The following is a 22,499-nucleotide window of genomic DNA, read 5'->3' as shown; positions in this document are numbered from 1 at the left end:
AAGAGTTAACATGCCCCTGCCCTTAAGGAGAGTCCTTATGCACATGTTAAATGCAGGAATCTTTCACCCAACATGGGGCTCAAACCCATGACCCTAAGATTAAGCCTCTCATGTTCTACCAGCTGAGCTATCCCAGTTCTTGAGAAGAGCCAGAGAAATCGACCCAAGAGGCAACCTATTCCTCTTTTAAAGCCATCCAGATGGGCCCATCCCTGTCTCTTGTGGCAGGGAGTTCCATAGTTTAATTTTGCCCAGTGTGAAGAAGGTATTTCTTTTATCTTTCCTGAATCTGCCAAATTTCAGTCTCAATGGGTGTCCACTATTTCTAGTGCTTTGAGAGGGAGAGAGACACATAATTCTGGAGTATCTATCATGTGAACTCTCTCATATTTTCTCTAAATTAAAACATCCCAAGTAATGCAAACTTTCCTCACTGGACAGTCGCTCCATCCCCTTGCACAGTGTTGGTCGCCCCTTTCTGAACCTTTTCCATTTGCCTTGGAATTCCTTCTTGTTTCTGTGTGCAATTCTAGCTGGCGCCCACCCAACCACCCATGTCTGCAACTCGAGGACATTCCAATAGGAATAACTGGTACCTGAAATAAGAAATGTCATCGCCAGCAGTCCTTGCAGCACAACTGTTGCAGCTCTCCATCTCAACGCGACACCCTCCATGGTCTGAAGCCGAGAAGCCCTCTGAGCCAAAGAACCAGTTTCCTGATGAGTCGTGGAGGAAAAGGAAAAGCAGTCCAAGATCTGAGACAGTTGGGCTGTTTGGTTATATATATATAGATCACACACGAATGTGCTTGGTAGAGATTGGCTGGAGGGACTTGCTGAAAGACAAGAGCAGTTCTGGTGATGGCAGGATTACGCAAAGAAGAAGGAAGCCTATGCAAACAGTAAGCAGCAACAGATGTGGATTCCAGCAATAAGGTAAAGGTAAACGACCCCTGGATGGTTAGGTCCAGTCAAAGGTGACTGTAAGGTGCGGCGTTCATCTCACTTCAGGCTGAGGGAGCTGGCAATTGTCCACAGACAGCTTTCCGAGTCATGTGGCCAAGATGACTAAACCACTTCAGGTGCAACAGGACACCGTGATGGAAGCCTGAGCGCATGCAGACGGCGTTTACCTCCCCACTATAGCAGTGCCTATCTATCTACTTAAACTGACGTGCTTTCAAACTGCTAGGTTCAATATTGCAGATTCTGGTAACATGGAGCCCCAAGCTAGTACAAAATTTGGCACCTCCTAGCAATGTCAAACCAGCTGTGCTGGTACAAATCTAGACAGGCCTTTTCTTGCTCTCCCCACCCTCTTTTCCCATCCAATCTTCCTCTCCTCTTTCCCAGCCTAATGTTCCCTCCCTGGCAAAAAGAAGTTAAAAATCACCAAGACAGTTATATCCCTTAAGATATTTGAAGATGGCTCCTCTCAAAATATACATATAAAATAAACAAATTGTCCAGTAGCACCTTAGAGACCAACTAAGTTTGTTCTTGGTTCTTGGCATGCACATGAAAGCTTATACCAAGAACAAACTTAGTTGGTCTCTAAGGTGCTACTGGATAATTTTTCAAAAAAATATATGTATTTCAACTGCATCAAACCAACGCGGCTATCTACCTGAATCATGTCTCCTTTTTTCCAGGCTAAACATACACAGCTCCTTCAACTATTCCTCATAAGGCTTGTTTTCTAGAACCTCCTGGTCCCTTCCAACTTTATGATTCTGTGTATTATTTATTTATTCCATATTATTTATTTGTTGCATTTATTTACTGCATTTTTCTCCAAAGAGCAGAAGGTGGCATACAGGGTTCCCCCTCCCCCATTTGATCCACCCAACAGCCCTGTGAGGTAGGTTGCACTGAGAGACAGTGATTGGCACAAGGCCACCTAGTGAGTTTCATGGCTGAGTTGGTGGTTTGAACCCCAGTCTCCCAGGTCCGAGTCCTCCTCTCTAACCACTACACCACACTGCTTCTACTCGAAGCCATTGGAAGTGGGATTGGGAGCACTAATAATGCCAGCTACGTTAGAAAAGGCTGCACAGGCTGTAGACTGGCAGATACAGTGGTGGTCTGGATGAGTGCCAATAAATTGAGACTGGCAAGACAGAGGCCCTGTGGGTAGGTGGTTCTCAAATTTGAGAACGTAGGAGCCTCCTCTGGAGAAGGTTGCCCTTCCCATGATGGAAGAGGTGAGCAGTGTTCCTAGAACAAAATGCAAATGCAAAATTCCCAGAAATCTTTAGAGGCTTCCTGTTTCTCTGATGTTCCCTAAAGGCACGGCATCAGCTCTCAGATGTGAGCAAAGTTCCATTGGGCTTCCAAACCCAGCTTGCTTCACTTCATTTCTTCAAGACAATCAACCCAGGAACTTGCCCAACAGGCTGATGTTGCAAAAGCAAGAGTGCTGTAGCGGGAATAGGGTGTCTCCTAAAAACACTCAGTACCCTTAGCAAACTACAGCTACCAGGATTTTCTGGGGGAACCCAAGACTGTTATGCTAGTGCTTTAAATATATGGCATGAATGCCCCGTTATGGCCCCTTAACTTCATTTATTATTGCAGGCTTGCACCTGGCATTGATCAGGAAACCTGGGAAATTACTGGTTAAAATCAGTGTAGTTTTGAAAGGTTCTGTTCACCATCCAATTTGGCTATGGTGTCTTAAGAGGTATCTAAATGCATAGCAAACAAACCATTTCCCAAGAATTCTTTCTTTTTCGGGGATGGCATAACTTTTTAAAGTGGCTTCATAATGCTTTAAAGGTACATGTGGATGTAGACAAAAGGAGGGACACACACACACACAGGTCACACGTACACTACACATTTTAAACACACTAATACTCCTTTAACATCCATGATTCCCCCCCCCCCAAGAAAAAATAAATACTGAGAACTTCATTTTGTTATCGGTGCTGAGAATTGTTAAGGGACCCCTCACAGAGCTACAATTCCGAGCAGCCTCAACAAAATACGGTTCCCACGATTCTTCGCAGGAAGCCACAACTGTTATAGTACTATAAATGTGTAGGGTCAATTGCTTTATGGATGAGGGACTTGGGAACTTGCCAAGGTTGTCGGACTACAGATCCCATTATCCCTGACGGCTGGCCACGCTGGCAGGGGCTGATGGATGTTGGAGTCGAACAATCCCCAGGGTTCCCCAGCCCTGCATTTAAAATGGCTGACATAGGCTCTTACTTTAAATAATATAAAAATAGTTTATTAAGATAAATAATGTTCAAACGCACGCATATATAAGGATAATAAAATAAAGGGCAGTGACCACATCCTGTGGTTAACAAACTTCAGGAAGTCCAAACCGGAGTTGCGTCTAGATGGTGCCTTGCACAATTTCCCATGTCTGATGGAACTTCTGGTTTTCTGAACAGTCTTATGTTGTAGGAGCGATTCCCAAAAGCACCTTCCAGATCTTAAATAGCCAATGGGACAAATCCTTGTTTCTTGAAAGAGTCCAACAGTCCTCCACAGCAGTGCAAAAAGAATAAATAATAAGGTGGGACGTTTCTGTTTTGCATATATCTGTTTTCATAAATGAAAAAAAGTAATGGCCACCAGGATTTCTCCAGTCAGGAGAGGTGTCCGGCTCCTCTGCCTTAATTTGCAACACAGAGAGCAGAGAAGAGAACCCAGGAGTCCTGAGTCTCACTCTTCCCCAGCCGCTAGTCTCCACTCCACTCCTTTCTCAACAAGTAACTTACTGCCTGATCCAGTACTGAGAAGCAAGTCTTGCTTTGTTCAGTGGGACTTATTACCTAGACATCAGAATGTAAGAAGATGGCCCCATTGAGGCCAGCATCCTGTTCTCACAGTGGCCAACCAGAGGCCTGTGGGAAACCCTTAAGCAGCAGCCAAATAAAAGATGACTCTCCCTTTCTCACGTTTGCAGCAGAAGGTCATGGAGCTTGTGCTTGCTTAGAACCTGAAAAGTCCGCCTCTTAATCTCCAATGTGTTATAGGAGTGGGCTGTAGTTCCTCAGTGGTGTGGGGAAAGGCACTCTGTGTATGCTCAGAGGTGGTTCATTCTTATGTCACATGTTTTCTTCACAGCTGCATTCTAATATTGGAAGATGACCCTGGAACATCCTGGCCTGGAATATGCCCTGATCTTAGCCGTGGAGATCAGGAGCTCTCTGAAGAGAGGAGAAAGGTCAGAAGGATCAAAAGACCCATTGAAAGCAAAGTGTGTTGGGCTGAGACTCGGCGGCTGGCTTGGCTCCTAGGGGATGGTTTCAGCGTCCCGTTGACAATCCAGTTGTTGCAGAGGTCACCAGTGCAGCAACGGCTGTAAATAGCACCCAAGTTCTTGTAGACAGAAGTGTAAGGACTGTCACACCAGGATGGCGAAGCACAACCCTTGACGGCAGAGATTTGCCCAGTAGAACCTGAACGTGGAAATGAGCAGTGGTTAGCGACAGAAGGGGAGAAATTGGTTTCAGTTCTCATTTAAAGGCCAATTTTCTCTACATTGCATATTTTCTGAAACAATCTGAGAACCAAAACACAGCCATCTTCTGGAATGCACACTTCTCCAAATGCCACGATGCAGTTCTCCAATGGGTACAAAAATGTGTGTACATACAAATGCATATATTAGTGAAAAGAACATGCAAGCATGCATTATGAGGAACAAATGAAGGAGTATCCTTATCCTGGAAAAGAGCAGACTGAGAGGAGATATGATAGCCCTCTTTAAATATCTCAAGGGCTGTCATATGGAAGAGGGAACAAGCTTGTTTTCTCCTGCTTCAGAGGGTGGAACTTGAAGCAATGGCTTCAAGCTGCAAGAAGAGATTCCAACTAAACATAGAGAAAACCTTTTGATGGCCCCGACTCAGCAGCATGACCTACCCTTCCCTATCCTTCTGGCACGCCGTCTGCCTCCCCATGCCAGTTTTGAAAGCATTGAAATGATGTGCATTCACCTAAATGGATGTTATTGTTCCCACCCCTTCAAAGAACACATAGTTGTCCTATGCCAGTGGTTTACAACCAGTGTTCCGTAGTACCCTGGGGTGTCTTGAATGATGGTCAGGAGTGCTGCAGTCAACACTGGCCTCTTTCTTTCTTTCTTTCTTTCTTTCTTTCTTTCTTTCTTTCTTTCTTTCTTTCTTTCTTTCTTTCTTTTTTCTTTATTTCTTTCCCTCCCTCCCTCCCTCCCTCCCCTGATGCCCTCTCATGTCTCTGCCTCCCAAAGGCTTGCACAGTTGTTTGTGGCAGCAGCTCTATCTACAAGTTCCCCGGGCAAATAGTACCTCTGGAGCTGGCAAGGGGGTGCTTCCCAGGCCCCTGTGAGGCACTGTGAGGAGGCACCTCTCTTGAGGGAAGGGAGGGCAGCTCAGAGACCGGGAGTGGCAGCAGCAGCTGGCCAGAGGACTCCCAAGGAGAGGGGAGAAGAAAGGAGGGAAGACTCCACAATGGAGGGTGTTTCCAAAAAAGGGTGAGAGGCTGCCAGCTCTGCAGGCAAGGGGTGACATAACTGGGCTCCTGAGCCCCACAGGGGTGCCACAGAAAGAAGGTACTTGGTCAAGGGAGCCATGGATTCAAAAGGGTGAAAACCTCTGCTCTATGCCTCTTTCTGTTGGGGTTAACCTGGTCACATTAAACTCCAGGTGGAGGGAGTGAGAAGGAATGAGTAGATGATACTCACCATGTATCCCTGAGGCCTCTAGGCATTGGGTCATCACACCCCGGCACTGCACCTTAGTGATGTCATCTGGGGAACAACCGTGGGTGGAATTCCCCTCACAACTGAAACACGTGACCCCATTCGGGTGGGGTGGGGTATCCTTGTAGTCTGTAGGCAGAATAAGTGAATACTCTCAGTACCATAAAGTTCATCCCAGGCTGTCTGCACCAAGGCCACATATTTATGGCTTTAAATTTGGGTCCTTTTAAAAATAAAATAAATGGAAGCCATTATTAAAGGGATGCAATGGCGCAGTGTAGCACTATCCTAGAGCATGATGGGTAATAAAAGAAAGAAATTGTGGGTGCCAGCCCAGCAGCCACCTGGAAAAACACTGGTTTAAGCCATGGTTTGTTCAACAAATTTTGAGATAACCATGGGTTATTTCCCCCAAACTTGTTTTCCCAAAGTTTGGATTCTTTTCCAGCTGTTCCTACACCATGTCTTTGTAGCTGGGGTAGGGTGGTCAAATAAACTATGATTAGGAATTGGTGTTGGGTTCACACATCATGCTGAGACATATTTAAAATGAACCAAGGTTTCTAATGTAACAAGTAACAATAGCTTTGAATCATGAATTGTTGGCAGGAAATAGTTGAACTCTTGAGCAGGGTTTAGACATGATGCTGAGCAATGGTTTAAACCAGGGTTTCCCATAATCGGGTCTTCGGCTGTTTTGGGACTACAACTCCCATCATCCCTAGCTAGCAGGACCAGTGGTCAGTGTTGATGGGAATTGTAGTCCAAAAACAGCTGGAGAGTTTTCCCAAGTTTGCGAAACCCTGCTTTAAACAATACTTTCACGATCCATGGGTTATCATTCTGTGTGAACAACACCTGTGGGGCTGGTGAGTTTTGCCTTTCCCAGGGCCAGTCCAAAACCTTTTGGCACCTGAGGCAGACCCCAAAATTGCAAAAAAACCAAAAAAACCAAACCAAAACCATGAAGAAAGAAGAGGTAAGGAAAGATCTACATCAGAAACAAAGGGGGAAGGAAGATCTATGCAGGGATTTGCTGCTCTTGTGGATCCTGCAGCCTGAGGCAGTCACTTCACCTTGCCTCATAGGTGGGCCAGCCCTGACCTTGCCCCCAAATTGATGGGGTTTCAGCCCTCCTTTTGACCCTAATTACCCCCCCACCCACACACACTTCATATTTAGATTCTGGGTGGAATCTAGAATTTACTAGCTCTCAGACCCAAATCTGATTACAAAAAAACACAGGCTAGGTAGCAACCATATTGGCAAGCAGTATGTTTTTAGTATTTGATCTTTAACTTGCAGCAGTGAGGAAAGCTGCATGCGTTGACTTTCAGGACACAACACAGCTGTTAAAAGCACCATATTATATAAAAGGTGCCACCTGACTATCTTTGGTTCTGAGCCTCATTCCCTTTAATAGCAAATTCAAATGCTGATGCTGTGCTGATAGGATAGGAACTGAGGGAGGTATTGGCATGCTAGGGAGAACTCTGAAGTTTTCAGAAGAATATATATATACACACCCCACCCTGCTCAACAGCCCAGTGAGGACTGAGAATGCTCAGTGGCTACTACAGTGTCCCTATTTTCCAGGGACAGTCCCAGATTTACAGAAGCCATCCTGGTTTCTGATTTGATCCTGATTTGATACCTTAGGACGTCCCTGTTTTCATCAGAGAAATGTTGATGGGTATGGAGTTATGTGATCCCCGAGCCAAGGAGATAAGTAACTATACAACGTTTAGAAGAAATATGAAGGCTGTATAGGGAGGTTTTTAAATTCCAGAGTGGAGTTATTATGAAATAGGATGTCCCTATTTTTGCTAGGAAAAAATGTTGAAAAGTATGCCGCTAGGAGCTGTGGAATATTTGAGAGTCAGCTGGAAAAGGAAAATAGCAAACTATGGGGGTTTGGGGGAGTGAATTGACTTGCTACAGTTTATAGTATCACATAGAACTATGGTGGAATCTGGACACACACAAAAAGTTGTGAAAATGCCTTTTAAAAAATGTTTTGAAAAATATACTGAATTTGCCATAGCTCACCATCGCCATCTAGGGTCACATTTGTATATTGCACTTTGCAACACACTTAAAATATTTTATTTGCAGCTGTATAGCTGGGTCCTCTGTCTTCCCCCCTGAGCAAGAACAATGCCATCAGGAGTTGGGAAAATACACAGAAACATTTTGTTGCAGATCCAGTTGGTGCTCCTGGAATCCCAAACCTTACCTTGCGTGTCATCATTGCACTGGCTGGAATTGCAGCATTTGATCAGATGGAAACTGTTCTGGTTGTGGAAGCCCAGATGCTCCTGGCAGTGGGTAAGCGAGCCACAGCCCTTGATGCGCTGTTCGTCCCGCGGAAACTCTGCCAGTTGGGAGAAAACAGTGGCTGTGATTGTGGCCTTTTGTCTCTGGGAGGCGCTGGTGCAAATTTCATTGCAAAAACCTCTCTTAGGAAGGACCCCATCAAACCAAAGGCTACAGGAGCTCACCTTCTGTCGCAGTGAAGGACATGATGTCTATGCACTTCTCCTCTGGCCGCGCACAGCGCATCTGCATATGGCTGGAGTTGTAGCAGGTCTGGTCGGCTGAGCTGCAGGAATAGCAATGCAAGGGATTTCGTGGGCGACCCCGAGCAGTGAGCATATCCACAACTGCAGTTTGAGGAAAGCAGTAGCAGCAGGGAGAGAAGCAGAGAGAAAAATCAGTGCTGAACTTATTAGGTGAATCACAGTCACAAAACATTCAGATATATTTTCAGGAATCTCCCATCTGGCTGGGATCAAACAATTTTATATAGGAACACGGATTTAAGGAGGCCAAGCCTACACAGTCATGCAATTTTTATTTTGTCAGGTTGTAAATCTTATTTTTTATGTGCGTTCACTTTTCCCATTAAACAAAATAATACGAGTAGAAGGGAAATCCTAGATACCATATTTTTTGCTCTATAAGACTCACTTTTTCTCTACTAAAAGGTAAGGGGAAATGTGTGTGCATCTTATGGAGCGAAGGTAGGCTGTGCAGCTGTCCCAGAAGCCAGAACAGCAAGAGGGATTGCTGCTTTCACTGCGTAGCGATCCCTCTTGCTGTTCTGGCTTCTGAGATTCAGAATATTGTTTTTCTTGTTTTCCTCCTCCAAAAACTAGGTGCGTCTTGTCGTCTGGTGCGTCTTATAGAGCAAAAAATGTATTCTTCTTTCTACCCCCCCCCCCCGCTTTATTTATGTTTTTCGTTACTTTAAACTTCAAAGTGTTTTCAGTTTGTTCTGATGTAGGAAACTACCCTGGGACTTTCCGGGAAAGGGCAGGCAATAAGTAAATAAATAATGTGTATCCATAGCAGTGACCAGAGGAGGAATGACCGCTGGGAGGAACTCAGAGATAAGAAATGCCAGAGTACATCTGCAGCAGCACAACTGGACGCCTCCCTCCGCCCCAGCTGCAGCCAAACATGTCTCTCCTGTATCAGTCTCCGCAGCCACAGCAGGTTTGACTTCATTGTCCTCCATTGTCTCTTGAGACAGAAGGATGCCAGCTGGGCAATGCCAACTTGACGTTTAATAAATAAAATTTAATGCGGAGAGGGAAACACCAGGACTGAAACTGTGACCCGGTTACAGAAATTAGCAGATCTAATTGCATGAGGTTTAGTGGTTCAAATGCATGCATGTGAACGGATAGGGAAAAAAAGGCTTACTTTGGGTTTGGGACCAGCCTTTCACAGCCTGATCCCCTTGGGAAGCTGTTGGACTCTGGAGCCCCAGCCAGCATGGGATGGTGGGGTTTGCAGCTTCCCCACCCCTGTGATAGAGGAGTCATTTGGCATGGGGGTGATTCAGCTCAGCTCCAGGGGTGAGGCTGCTTTCACACCAAAACAGATGTTGGGGCAAAGGCTTACTGCCCCTCCCCCTGTTCCAAACCCACCCTCGCAGCTGCTTTGGGGAAAACAAAATTATCCCGGGAGTTCTGTTCACGGGGTTCCAATTTAATGTGCAGCACAGCCTGCAGAGCGAACCCTCTCTGCTCACATGGACTGACCGTTTAGCACCCCCTGGTTGCAGAGGTCAGTCCCGCAGTGCTCCTCCGCCAAGAACACGACCTGGTTGCCAGAGAGGTGGGAGATGGAGTTGTTTGGCTTCCCACCCACGTCACAACCCTTCAGGATGTAACTGAAGATCTTAGATCCTGCAAGGAAAGAGAGAGAGAGGAAGTAAAAATGCAGGCACCATTCTTTTTTTCTTTTCTTTTTTAGAAGGCAACATTCCTAAGTGCAGACTTAGCGCTCACGGCATAAATCCTGTTTCACAACTTAAGTAAAGGTAAAGGGACCCCTGACCATTAGGTCCAGTCGTGGCCGACTCTGGGGTTGCGGTGCTCATCTCGCTTTACTGGCTGAGGGAGCCGGCATACAGCTTCCGAGTCATGTGGCCAGCATGACTAAGCTGCTTCCGGCGAACCAGAGCTGCGCACAGATACGCCGTTTACCTTCCCGCCGGAACGGTACCTATTTATCTACTTGCACTTTGATGTGCTTTCGAACTGCTAGGAGCAGGGACCGAGCAACGGGAGCTCACCCCGTCGTGGGGATTCGAACCACAACCTTCTGATTGATAAGTCCTAGGCTCTGTGGTTTAACCCACAGTGCCACCCGTGTCCCTGTTTCACAACTTACAGATATGCAAACCAGATTAGCTCTCACTTTAGGTCTTCCCCTTGTGGTTCTGTTTGGTTGTCACAGACTGTGGCACATATAAGTTTGTACATAGTCATCCTTCGTTGAAATAAAATTTATCGACATTTTAAAAGTTGGTGCAAAGCTTCTCCGGGGTCCGGAGTGCGGGTGGCGTCACAAGCACTTGCCAATAGGTGCTCGTCACCGCCACTGTCCACACGCAACATGCTATAGACTAGCAAAAGAGTGTGTTGCTGCTTCCTTCCCAGGGCTCACTTGGGTGTGTTAAGACATGCATATGTTTCCACACCTGCAATGTTCCACCGTCTTTCACACATTGCATGTCTTTTTCTGTAGGTCTGTCTACGCCTCTGTTTGACAGATTCCAGCAAACCCCATTGGGGTTGACTGGAAACCTAAGGTGCCATTGCTTTATTGCTTTCCACACAAAAATGTTTCAGTAAATGTATCCATAAAATTTGAAAAGCACACACACAGAAGATATAAATACTGAGGGCTACCAGAGCTTCTCGCTCTGATAGCCAACCCCCACCCCACCCCTTTGCCCTTTGGCCACCAGCCCTTCCCCCACACCTGACCAAACCCCATTTTATTCACTTGCAACACAAAAACACAGAAACATTACAAGCAGACCCGCACCAATACAAAAAAGAACAATATATCTCGAAAAGGAAACAATAAAGTAAGTTTCTTCTCCTTTTATTGGGTGATCTCCCAGTTCTGGTATCATGAGGAGAAGAGAGTTCTCCTTTTTCACATCCTTCTAAAAACCTCTATCTCAGGGTTTGGGTGTCTTTTCCCTTCTGAGGCAAGAGTTTCCTTTCTGGGCAACTTTCCAGGCACCGCATGACACTGGTGGGCGGGGCCAGAGGCAAGAGCAACAAAAGTGGGTGGAGTTACCTTTGTTTGGCTGGCTAGTTTCTACACCAGGCATAAGCAAACTTGGCCCTCCAGATGTTTTGGGACTCCCATCATCCCTGACCACTGGAGCTGCAGTCTGAAAACATTTGGAGGGCTGAGTTTGCTTATGCCTGTTCTACACCCCCCTCCTCCATCCAGCCAAGCATGAAGCATTGTCAGAGTTCAAGCCAAGCAAAAACCTTTGAGGAGGGTGCAACGCTAGGCTGATGAAGGGCACGATTCAAGAGGTGGAATGAGGGAGTTTGTCCTCGAGGGCTGCCTTTGACACCCATTCTGCCTAAGCTGAGGTTCCTCACCTCTGCTCTCCAGCTCCTTCTCATCAGCCTTGTCCTCCCTTTCCAATCCCCACAGCCTCCTCCTTCAAAAATACTCACGGGCCAGTATAGTCATTATGGTGGTGCTGCATTGCTCTTGGTACTCTTCGCAGATCTCCGTTTCCTGGCAGTCGCTGTCGCCATCACAAGAGTAGCATTCAAGGCCGGCGACTGAGAGAAGGGAAGGGAAGCCATTAGCAAACCAGGTTCAGCATAATGCAAATTGGGGTGTGTGTGTGTGTGTCCTTAACCTTTTCGAATCTGGGGGCTAGGGAACTACTGTAGTGGCCACAAAAAATGCCCATTTTCCAGGAGAAATGCTGACAATCTGCCCAGCACCTATAGATGTGTAAAGATGGTGCCAAGTGAGCCTCCCTGGGGAGAACATTCCACAAGTGGGGGGCCACCACTGAAAAGGCCAGTTCTCATGTTGCCACCCACCTGACCTTCATCACACAGAGAAGGCCCTCAGATGGCACGTGTGGGCTCCAGACCATTTCATATGGGGGAGAGGCAGTCCTTGAAATGCGTGGAGCCCCTTCCTATGCCAGGTGAACATGCAGGTGTTGGCCCATGGCTATGGTGCACAACAGCATGGCATATTGAGGGGCACACACACAGACCAACACAACTTCCACCTGCGTTCTTTCACATGTGGTGGTAGGGGTTTCCTCAGAACATGTGGACCTTGGAATTGAGCGCTCTTCATGGTGAAGTTGGCCTCGCTGGGATCTTGCCTGTGTGGCATAGCTGACAGATGAGAGGATGAGGGACAGCGAGATGGGGAGGGAAGGGGTCAAGTCTTTGGGGCTCCATCCTTCCAGGGCTGGAGGCTCTGCTGAGCCAGGGTTTTGTCACAAGGGTTGTGTGAGGACACATGTACTGCTGGGGATGGGGAAATCCTTAGCCCCCTGGCATCACTCATCACGCCTTTTAAGGTTATGTTCCTGCCTGGCTGGGCATTTCCTTCCTTCTGCTTGGAAATGTCCAGCTCAAACAGGATGTGAATATATTACACATCTGTCAGGTGTGAAGAAATGAGGTCAGGCGGCCAGGCAGACAAAGGATTTCTCCGGTTTAAAATTATGACTATTTTTACTTTCATGTGACAGCTCTAGAAGCAATTGGACAGTTGATTTACTGCAGGGCTAGGAAGCCCGTGGCCCTCCCCATATTGCTGGACTAAGGTTGTATTCACATGTTTAGGGGAGCTTTTAATGTTTGATGTATCACAGTATTTTAATATTCTTTTGGAAGCCGCCCAGAGTGGCTGGGGAAGCCCAGCCAGATGGGCGGGGTATAAATAATAAATTATTATTATAATAATATTATGTGCTCTCAACAGCAAACACCCAGATCCTCATAGTTTCCCCCTAAGATGAGATTCTCTCTCTATCTCCTATTAAGAATAAAACACCTTGTTCTCCTTTTGCTTTGTTTGCTCCAACCATTGCACTTTACTCTCCACCCAGAATTAGGAGACCAGACCTTTGTGTCAACTAAGTATTGTCTATGCTGCCTGGCAGTGGGTCTCCAAGATCCTCTTCCACTCTTCCAGCTCTACCTTGGAGAGGCCAGAGATCAAACCCTGGGACATGAGATGAGGTTGAGACCAATATTTAATCCATGCAAGAGAAATGATGGTTCGGCAGCTTTTAAAATACTTTTCAGTATGTATGCTACTAAGTGAATTTCAGGGGGATCTTAACAAGTAGTCAAAGATATCTGTGTTTGTAGTTAAACTGCAGGAAACCATAATTTCGATATAAATATACTGTACCATGTTTGGGGGCGGGGAATTCTTACAACGAAACTTTGACAGTTGCATACCGGGCAAATGCTCTCTCGCCTTTTTGCCGTGGGTGATCTGCCTGCCAGCCAGCACACCACTTCTCCTCTGCTTTACACCTCTGGTCTGCACACCAGACCCACATTTTCTTGTAATGATACCAAAAATAAAAATCTAGGAAGTTTGAGAACTGAACGCCCTCCCTTCCCCCCAAAAGTTACACATTCTGATCACCACTGAACTTTGCTCCTCTCCACTACTGGAAAACAACAACCGAGAATTCTAAAAAAGACATAACCACCATTCTGGGGGAAACACACTCATGTGATATAGCAGACAGCCGTTAGGCAGAAGATAATCTGTACACCACACACACACACACACACACACACACACGATACTTACCGTGAGCTACCATCAAAGACAAGGAGAAGCTGAACCAAAATAATTCCATGGATGTGGTTTGGAAGAGAAGTTATTATTTCTTTCTAATTCGCAGCTCTAGCTTACTGTCCCCGGCTGGTTCCTCTGTTCTGTGCAGGAAGAATGTTCTGCCAACGTCTCTCCCTCTTTTTTTCTCTCTCTCTGCTTATTCCTTCAAAAAAAGAAAACTCTTCCCCCCACCCTCTGGCCCCACCCCTGAAATCAATTGGAAAGGAACTTTTATCATTTCTGCTATGCAGAACTTCAGAGGGTGACGCAGTCGATGATGTGACTGATGCAGGAAGAGGAGAAGGGGGGGAACAGGGGGAAAGTGGTGACAGTTTTCTTTTGTGTGCTGGGTATGTCTTGAAGGTTTCAAGGCTCTTCCCTGAAATGCACTCTCATCGTCAGCACAGAGCCCCGGCGAATGTGAAACCAGAATGAAGAGGAAACAAGCCTCATCTCCACTGACTCCTTGCAGTCCTTGGAGGGAGGGAGAGAGAGATTAAATAAAAAGCAGGAATGGGGCAGGGTGGGGGCAGATTCCTGGTTGGCCCATGATCTCGCCTTTTATACGGTTTTAGAGCTGGGGAAGGTCATCTTGGAGACGCCACCCTTCTGCCCCTAAGGAGCCCCGGGTGGCAAACTGATGTAGCATTTAAAACAAATTCCTGCATTACAGATTGGGCTAGATCAGTGTTTCCCAGCAGAGGGTCATATGCCCCCCCAGGCCCCCCAGGATATTCCAAGGGGGCCCCAGGTGAAAATCGTGCAAACAGGGGGCCACAGCACAAGGCTAGGGGGCCACAGAGGGAGGTGAGAAGTGAGAAGTGAAGGGGGAAATCCTGATTGATGGGGTATCCTCTTGGCCAGTCACAAGTGAGTAGAGGGCAGCCCACCAGGGCTAATGCTCTCTCTCTCCCCTTTTTTGCCACATGTGTTTTCTTAGAGCAGTGAAACTTAATTCTCTCCTTTTAGGCAAAGATCATAAGACAACCTGGCTGGTAGCCAGATTCTGCGCCCAGATTTGTAGGCACAGATCATCCTCTGGTATAAAATAGCTTACTAGGGAAATGCTGAAGTTTCCCTTTGGGGCGCCTCAGGGTCAATTTTTTATGGTAGCCCAAATCTCAGTTGGACGTGTGTGTGTGTGTGTGTGTGTGTGTGTGTGTGTGTAAACTCATGAGCTATTGCTGCAATCTGCTCCGATTGTATATTTTATCTTTATGAACTCTGTTTTTATTTAGTGTGAGCTGGTTGGTCTTTGACTGTATCTATCTCTCTTACAGCAGTGCTGGTTTGTTTCCGGAGGGAGAGCGCAATTGCTGAGCCTCCCATTTTGACCAGCAGAGCCCGTGATCCAGAACCCCCAGGTCAGGTAAATGCAGTGGTGGGGTGGCAATGGGTAGGGCTGGGTGAGCCTGAGCTGCTTGTTGCTGCCGCCAGTGCTGAGCCCAGTGGATCAGCGCCTTCGGATGTTGCTAAGGGGCGCAGGGCCCATCAGCAACATTGGCTCGGCTCTGCAAGGTGAAATCCACCCCAGCGCCTAGCCGAGCAGGGTCATCTGGAGCTGCTGACTTACATCTGGTAATTAACTGTTTACTCAGAAGAAAGCCGACAGGATGCGGGTGGCGCTGTGGGTTAAACCACAGAGCCTAGGACTTGCCAATCAGAAGGTTGGCGGTTCGAATCCCCGCAATGGGGTGAGCTCCCCTCGCTCGATCCCTGCTCTGCCAACCTAGCAGTTCGAAAGCATGTCTAAGTGCAAGTAGATAAATAGGTACTGCTCCAGCGGGAAGGTAAACAGCATTTCCGTGCGCTGCTCTGGTTCGCCAGAAGCGGCTTAGTCATGCTGGCCACATAATCCGGAAGCTGTACGCCGGCTCCCTCAGCTAATAAAGCGAGATGAGTGCTGCAACCCCAGAGTCGGTCACGACTGGACCTAATGGTCAGGGGTCCCTTTACCTTTACCTTTACAGAAGAAAGCCGCACTGAGTTCAGTGGGCCTTACTCCCAGGTAAGGGTGTGTGGAGCGATAGTGTTTTATTGAGGTAGCCAGGGCTGCTTGGGATGACAAGACCTTTTTGCACCAGGTCAGTGAGAACCACTTGCTTTTAAAAATTCTCCCATATATACACAACTGCCTGTGCGCTTTTTGGACCGTATCTGTAGGTCCCCCCCCCCACCCCCATGTCAAATAACTTACAATATATTACAATATATTTAAAACTCAATAAGATAGGCAGCGATGCAATAGCATTACATCGGAGAAGAGTTTATGTAAGTCCCACCAACCCCGTTTTCTGATGTTGTAGGACATGCCCATTTGCAGCTGAGGCTTTGTACACACAATACATTTAAAGCACATTCAAAGCACAACATTTCCCTCAAGGAATTCTGGGCACTGTAGTTTATACCCCACAGAGTTACGATTCCCATCAACCCATAACAAACTACGATGCCCAGAATTCCTTGAGCACTGTGATACCCCTTTGGATTTTCAAGGCCTTCCCCCAAAGAATTCTGGGAGCTGTAGTTTGTTAAAGGTGCCAAGACTTGCTTAAAGGACTCCTATTTCTCTTACCAGACCTACAGTTCTCAGAGTGTTTTGACAATAAATCCCTCTTCCTAAGGTACTCTGGGAATTGTAGGTCTGGGAGGGGAATGGGGGCGGCCTAAACAAGTCTCAGCACTTTTAACAAACAACAACACCCAGAAATCTATGGGGGAAGACTGGAATGTTCAAAGTAGTTTTGTAACACTTTAAAAGTATGCTGATTGTGGCCTACGTTTTGCTCAGCACAGACTCACTAAAATTAATGGACCTAATTTTGGTGGGTCTACTCTGCATAGGACTAGCCTTGGAGCCAGCCCATAGTTTTCATGACTTTTTGAAAGGCACAGGCAAGTACAGTTGTACCTTGGAAGTCGAATGAAATCCGTTCTGGAAGTCCATTCGACTTCCAAAAAGATTGAAAACCAAAGCACAGCTTTTGATTGGCTGCTCCTACAGCCAATTGGAAGCAGCGGAAGCCCTGCCAGATGTTCGGCTTCCAAAAATAGTTCACAAACAGGAACAGTCACTTCTGGGTTTGCGATGTTCGGGAGCCAAAATGTTTGGGAACTAAGCTGTTTGACTTCCAAGGTACTGCTGTACTTTGCAGTGCCTACTCAGAAGTAAGCCCCAGCCCCACTGAGTTCAAGAGGACTTGCTCTCAATAAGTGAGTGTAGGATTTCAGGTGTACATGAACAAACACACAAGTGGAATCTTGATGACATAGCATGAATCACCGTCTATTGTGAGCCACACACACTGAGCACAGCATCTGACTCAGCCTGGCGAAGTTCCCTCAGGCCTACAAATTGAAATGGAAGGCAGCTGTTAAGGAAATGAGTGCTGGCACTGAATTTGATGGGTCTACTTGAAAAGGCTTGTCTGTTTTAGGCAGGCACTGAAAAGAATACAGGGAAGGTGGCTGCTTGATTTCAAGAGGCAGGGAGTCCCAAAGTAGATCTCAGTGGATGACTGTGTTTTGGCTTAAGTATTTTTCCAGAAATTGCAAATTAGGTAATTTTTGCATTTACAGTGGACCTTCTAGTTATGTACCGCTCTGGATACGTAACTTTCGGTTTACGAACGTGGCAAACCGGGAAGTGTATACTTCCGGGTTTTGCCACACGCACATGCGCAGAAGCGCTCAATCACACCGCACATGTGCGCAGAAGCAGCACCTCTGTCTATGGATGTTTCGGGTTGCAGACAGACCCCCAAAATGAATTTAATTTGTATCCAGAGCGTCCACTGTAAAGCCAAACCGAAATGAATTCCTCCATAGTCCCTTACTGTGGCTAACCTTCCATCATTTAATTGTCTCTACATGGCGGCCGATGGTGGTTTTAATATTTCAATGGTTGGCTTTAAATGGTTAGCAACTTTTGAAATGCTTTTAGCTTTGAAGAGCAAGGTTGTTGTTGTTTTTAAAATAAGCTTGTGAAGATTACTTGATGCTGGGAATGGAGAATTTCGAATCAGTACACATACGAACCTGAATCTATCAAATTTTCACTTTCTGAAGCATTATGCAAACCAAAACACAACTATCCTCTGAAATGTGTACATATCTGAATTTTGCAATGCAATTCGTCAGCCAACCAATGTTCCAATGTTTACCCCCCAAAAAGCACATTTAGGGGAAAGTGTGCATAAAAATGAATAAATGAGTGAAAAATGACATGCAAACATGCATTATGTATGGAGAAATTGTTTGCAAGGAAACCTACATTACTCACAACTGCATATTAAAAAGTATTGCTTTTAGATGAAATTTGCACGAACATGATGAATTTTCAGGGGGTTTGTAAAAAAAAAATTGCAAAATGTGAAGAACTGAATTTAAGTTTGGAACAATGAGAAACTGAGGAAACTGAAATTGACAGATCCTTCCATACCTACTCAATGCAAACACATTTGAGGAAATGCTCTTTCGGAGGAAACTACACAAAGCACTAAACTGAATGTTGTGACGTTCTTCAGACTTGCTGCTTATGAGGCAACTTGGGAAAGAGGAAGGCCACGTGGCAGAAGCAGACAGACTTCTTCCCCTTTATTTTGGATTCTCCTGGGCACTCTGAATCCCATAATTGTTTGAATCACTGCTGACTAAGCCTTCCCTTATACTGACCACATAGAGCAGCCTTGAAACCCAAACAATCTGAATTCAGATATAAACCAGAAACCCAACTTTTTGGATGAGTTGAAGGGACATTGCCACTCACAACCACTACCTCACAGAGCACAATGTTACTTACTGTTTGGTAAGATGCTGGCTGCTTGGACAGGCCAGTTGTGGGCTTGAGCAAAGGGGGTCCTCTGGAAGGAGTTCCCTCTGTGGGGACCTTCAATGCACCCCCAAAGGCTACCCAGTAGCACCCATGCTCCTCTGAATGGTGCCAGGTGGATGCATTTTAATTTCCCACATTGTCTTAAATGTATAAATCCACACAATGAAATCAAAGCATATCTAGGTAGGGTAAAGGTAAACGACCCCTCGATGGTTAAGTTCAGTCAAAGGCGACTATGGGCTGTGGCACTCATCTCGCTTTCAGGCCAAGGGAGTTGGCGTTTGTCCACAGACAGCTTTCCAGGTCATGTGGCCAGCACGACTAATCCACTTCTGGTGCAACAGAACACTGTGATGGAAACCAGAGCGCACAGAAACATTGTTTACCTTCCCGCCACAGTGGTACCTATTTATCTACTTGCACTGGCATGCTTTCGAACTTCTAGGTTGGCAGAAGCTGGGACAGAGCAACAGGAGCTCACTCCATCGCGGGGATTCAAACCGCTGACCTTCTGATCGGCAAGCCCAAGAGACTCAGTGGTTTAGATCACAGCGCCACCCGCGTAGTGCACATTTAAACCACATGACTCCCTCCCTGAAGAATCATGGGAACTGTAGTTTGTTTAGGGTGCTGGAAACTGTAGCTCTGTGAGGGGCAAACGTCAGTTCCCAGAATTCTCTGGGGGAAGTCACATGCTTTAAATTGCTGTTGAATATGCTTAAACCTTTTTCATACTGCCATTCACCCTAATTGCATCCAGAGATGTTTGTGCAATTAAATCAAATTCTTTAAGAAGAAAACAGGAGGAAGCAAGCTCTTGACAGCCTCTTTTATGAGCAAAGAGTTTGAAATCAACGTAATTATGCCACCTTCCCAATAAGGAGATTCTTGTGGTGTTCTGCTCTGCTTTTGGGTTCCAGTCATGCTGATTCACCTCAGCCTTAGCGGACCTTTCTTGGGTGGCTCAGAGTCAGACCTCTGAAAAGAACTAGGTTTGCAAGAGATGGTTAGAGGGAGTGGGGGCAGTTTCACACTCCTGACTAGGAATGCATTACCACCAATTTCAGTTTCTCTCCATCTTTCTTTTTTCAAATCTTAAATTCACTTCACCACATTTCCATCTCAGTTTGTGATTATTTTTTTCTTCTAAAGTCCTCACAAAAATTTGTCAGCATTTCAGAGTGCATTTCTTATCTAGCACATCCATAGTGGTTTGCAGTTTTGTTTAATTATACACATTTTGGGCAAATTTCCCCTAACATAGTAAAGGTAAAGGGACCCCTGACTGTTAGGTCCAGTCACAGACAACTCTGGGGTTGCTGCGCTCATCTCGCTTTATTGGCCGAGGGAGCCAGCGTACAGCTTCCAGGTCATGTGGCCAGCATGACTAAGCCACTTCTGGCAGGCAAACCAGAGCAGCGCACGGAAACGCCGTTTACCTTCCCGCCAGAGTGATACCTATTTATGTACTTGCGCTGCGTGCTTTTGAACTGTTAGGTTGGCAGGAGCAGGGACCAAGCAACGGGAGCTCACCTCGTTGTGGGGATTCAAACCGCTGACCTTCTGATCAGCAAGCCCTAGGCTCTGTGATTTAACCCACAGCGCCACCCGCATCCCTTTCCCCCTAACATAATGCAGTCCAAATCGTAGGGTTTCAGCCTCAAATAATTCTATCGTGTTTGAATCTAATTAGTGCATATGAAGGAGTTAAACCTTCGAATAAGCTGTTTTGCCAGGCTTAGCCTATGCCATGACCCCTCACCTTGAGAGGCAATGAGTTACCAAGTCTTTGCTATTTCTCTCCCTCCATATGGATTTCAGTATGTAAGGAGCTCTGAGCTGGTCACTCCAAACTCAACCAGTCTTTTTTTATTCAGATCAGAATGGAGTCTGAAACTAGTGCGTTTGCTGCCCCCTATCTCAATAGTTTAGAAACTTTTGCCTTTTGTTAACTAAGCAACATTTTAACTGCCTGTGCATGTTTCCTGGCTGCTGCATGGAAAAGCACATGAATCTGACCTTTGAACAGTTTGTAAGTAAACCATTTTATGATTTAGTAAACATGTGGTCTATCTCTGTGCTAGGGAAGTGGGAAAGCTAGGAGAATTTAAAAGGGAATATTTCGGAGACTTACTTGAAGGGTTTTACAGATATTTTCACGCTTCTCTTTGCTGCATGTTTTGTAATTATAAATCTCAGCTGGAGTTCTCTCATCAAAGAGTGTATGCCCCAAATCTGAGTCTTGGCTTCCAGGATCCAACACAAATACAGTACCATCCTTGCATGTTATTTTCATCAATATATGCATTCATACACAAACTTTGACTGTATGTCTGTGTTCCCAGCAAGAGGACACTCAAATGCATTCAAACTGAGCAGGATTGAACCCTATGCTTACCAGCTGGGTTCACCACAGGGAATGAGCTGGTGAAACTGCACCTAGCAGGATCGATGCTCCTGCACTCTGAAGTGTGGGCAGTATTGGGGATGGAGACCTGGTCATATGTTTTAATAGGGTTTAAATGAGAGGACTTTGAAACATACATATCTATTTTTATTGGATTTTAAATTTGATAGTTAAATTAGAGTTGAATTTAGGATTTATTCAGGACGTACCAGCCTACCTATGTGCACATCTGATTTTGTTTTGGGTTTGCCCTGCTTTATCTATGATTCGATCCACCCTTAATGGAAGTGTATGGGCCAGACCCTCCAGCATTCCACAGCCGTTTGACTACAACTCCCATCACCATGTTGGCTGGGACTAATGGGAATTGTAGGTGTTATGTACTGAAGTTCTCACCCTGGGCCAACAGGGGGATACTGTAGATAGTTATGCAAATGAAGGATCGAAAGTGACGTTCAGTGATTGGATAGTTTGTATGCAAATGAAGGATCGAAAGTGACGTTCCGTGATTGGATAGTTTTAGAAAGATGCTACAGTTACGTTGTTCTGGAGCTCTATATAAGCAGGCTGACTGAGCTCCTCAGTTCAGTTCAGTTCTGGCCTCTGAATAAACAAGAGCTGTTTGAAGAATCACTGTGTCGTCTGATATGTCCGCCCACAACTTAACAGTAGTTGAACTCAAAACCATCTGGAGGACACCAGGATGCAGGAGGCTGTGCAGCTGAATCTGGCAGGCTTCCCTCCAACCTTCTTTTCCCACCTGAGTTGCCTATGAACAACCCTCCGGGATTGCAAGTCACATTCCAGAGAGGAACGTCACCGGGGTGGGCCAAGGAATGAGGCTGGGATTAGAGCAGGTATCTGAACGGGAGCCATGACGTAATTCGGGGGTTGAACAGAGAGGTGTTTTCACCCATCTCATAAGCATTTAAGGAATTTGCTGTATCACAGTGCCGAACCCTTAAGCGCCTCCTTGGTGGTTTCCAAACTCGCAGCTAAGCTGCCTAGGGTGCAGGAGAAACTACTGAATCAGAAAATAATGGGACTTCTATTATTATTTTCTTTATTGATTGATTCCTTTTATAGCCCACCTTTCTTCCAAGATGCTTAAGGTGGCATACATGGTCATCTCCCTCCCAATTTCCTCCTCACAACAACCCTGTGAGATAGGGTTGGGCTAAGAGACAATGACTGGCTTGGTCCTCTTATGTTCTTAGAGCCACAGCTTCCTCACCCTTGGACCATACAGTTTCATCTGAATCCCTTTTGCTGGAAAGCAAAATCCCATTTGTTCCAGTGAAGTGGAGTAGCTGAAAATCCAGGAATGGCATGGTGCCAATGGTTGTTGCCCCCAGATGCCCTTTGGGTTTGGTGGCGTTTGGCTGCCTCTGCTG

General features: G+C 46.1%; 2 protein-coding genes and 1 long non-coding RNA gene across 5 annotated transcripts in view; all 3 read right to left on the bottom strand.

The window, feature by feature from the left end:
• The window catches only part of LOC310684443 (uncharacterized protein), a 50,511-nt gene extending 49,703 nt beyond the window's left edge, over window positions 1–808 (bottom strand). The window contains exon 1 of one of the 3 annotated variants that reach the window (XM_083455624.1): window positions 597–808. In XM_083455624.1, coding sequence (XP_083311750.1) covers window positions 597–675 — 79 coding nt within the window. In that variant the 5' untranslated portion in view covers window positions 676–808. The remainder of the gene's footprint in view (window positions 1–596) is intronic. The other 2 variants (XM_083455625.1, XM_083455623.1) reach the window with 2 other exon arrangements.
• LOC310684821 overlaps window positions 1–21,609 on the bottom strand; it is a 75,643-nt gene extending 54,034 nt beyond the window's left edge. Inside the window, exon 1 of the long non-coding RNA XR_014514826.1 lies at window positions 21,490–21,609. This is a non-coding gene — a long non-coding RNA (uncharacterized lncRNA). The remainder of the gene's footprint in view (window positions 1–21,489) is intronic.
• PLAUR (plasminogen activator, urokinase receptor) lies at window positions 3,213–14,156 on the bottom strand. The gene is made up of 7 exons (XM_083455894.1): window positions 13,838–14,156; window positions 11,704–11,814; window positions 9,754–9,900; window positions 8,206–8,367; window positions 7,941–8,078; window positions 5,687–5,833; window positions 3,213–4,421 (listed from the first exon to the last, which is right to left on the bottom strand). Exons 1-7 carry the CDS (start codon window positions 13,884–13,886, stop codon window positions 4,159–4,161), a joined length of 1,017 nt encoding a protein of 338 aa, XP_083312020.1. The 5' UTR covers window positions 13,887–14,156; the 3' UTR covers window positions 3,213–4,158.
• Window positions 21,610–22,499: the final 890 nt, after the last annotated feature.

This window comes from Podarcis tiliguerta, assembly GCF_965153285.1.
Source record: "Podarcis tiliguerta genome assembly, chromosome: 8".
NCBI classification, from domain to species: domain Eukaryota; kingdom Metazoa; phylum Chordata; class Lepidosauria; order Squamata; family Lacertidae; genus Podarcis; species Podarcis tiliguerta.
The sequence above is the reverse complement of the archived record's forward strand: the minus strand, read 5'-3'. Positions and strand labels throughout refer to the sequence as shown.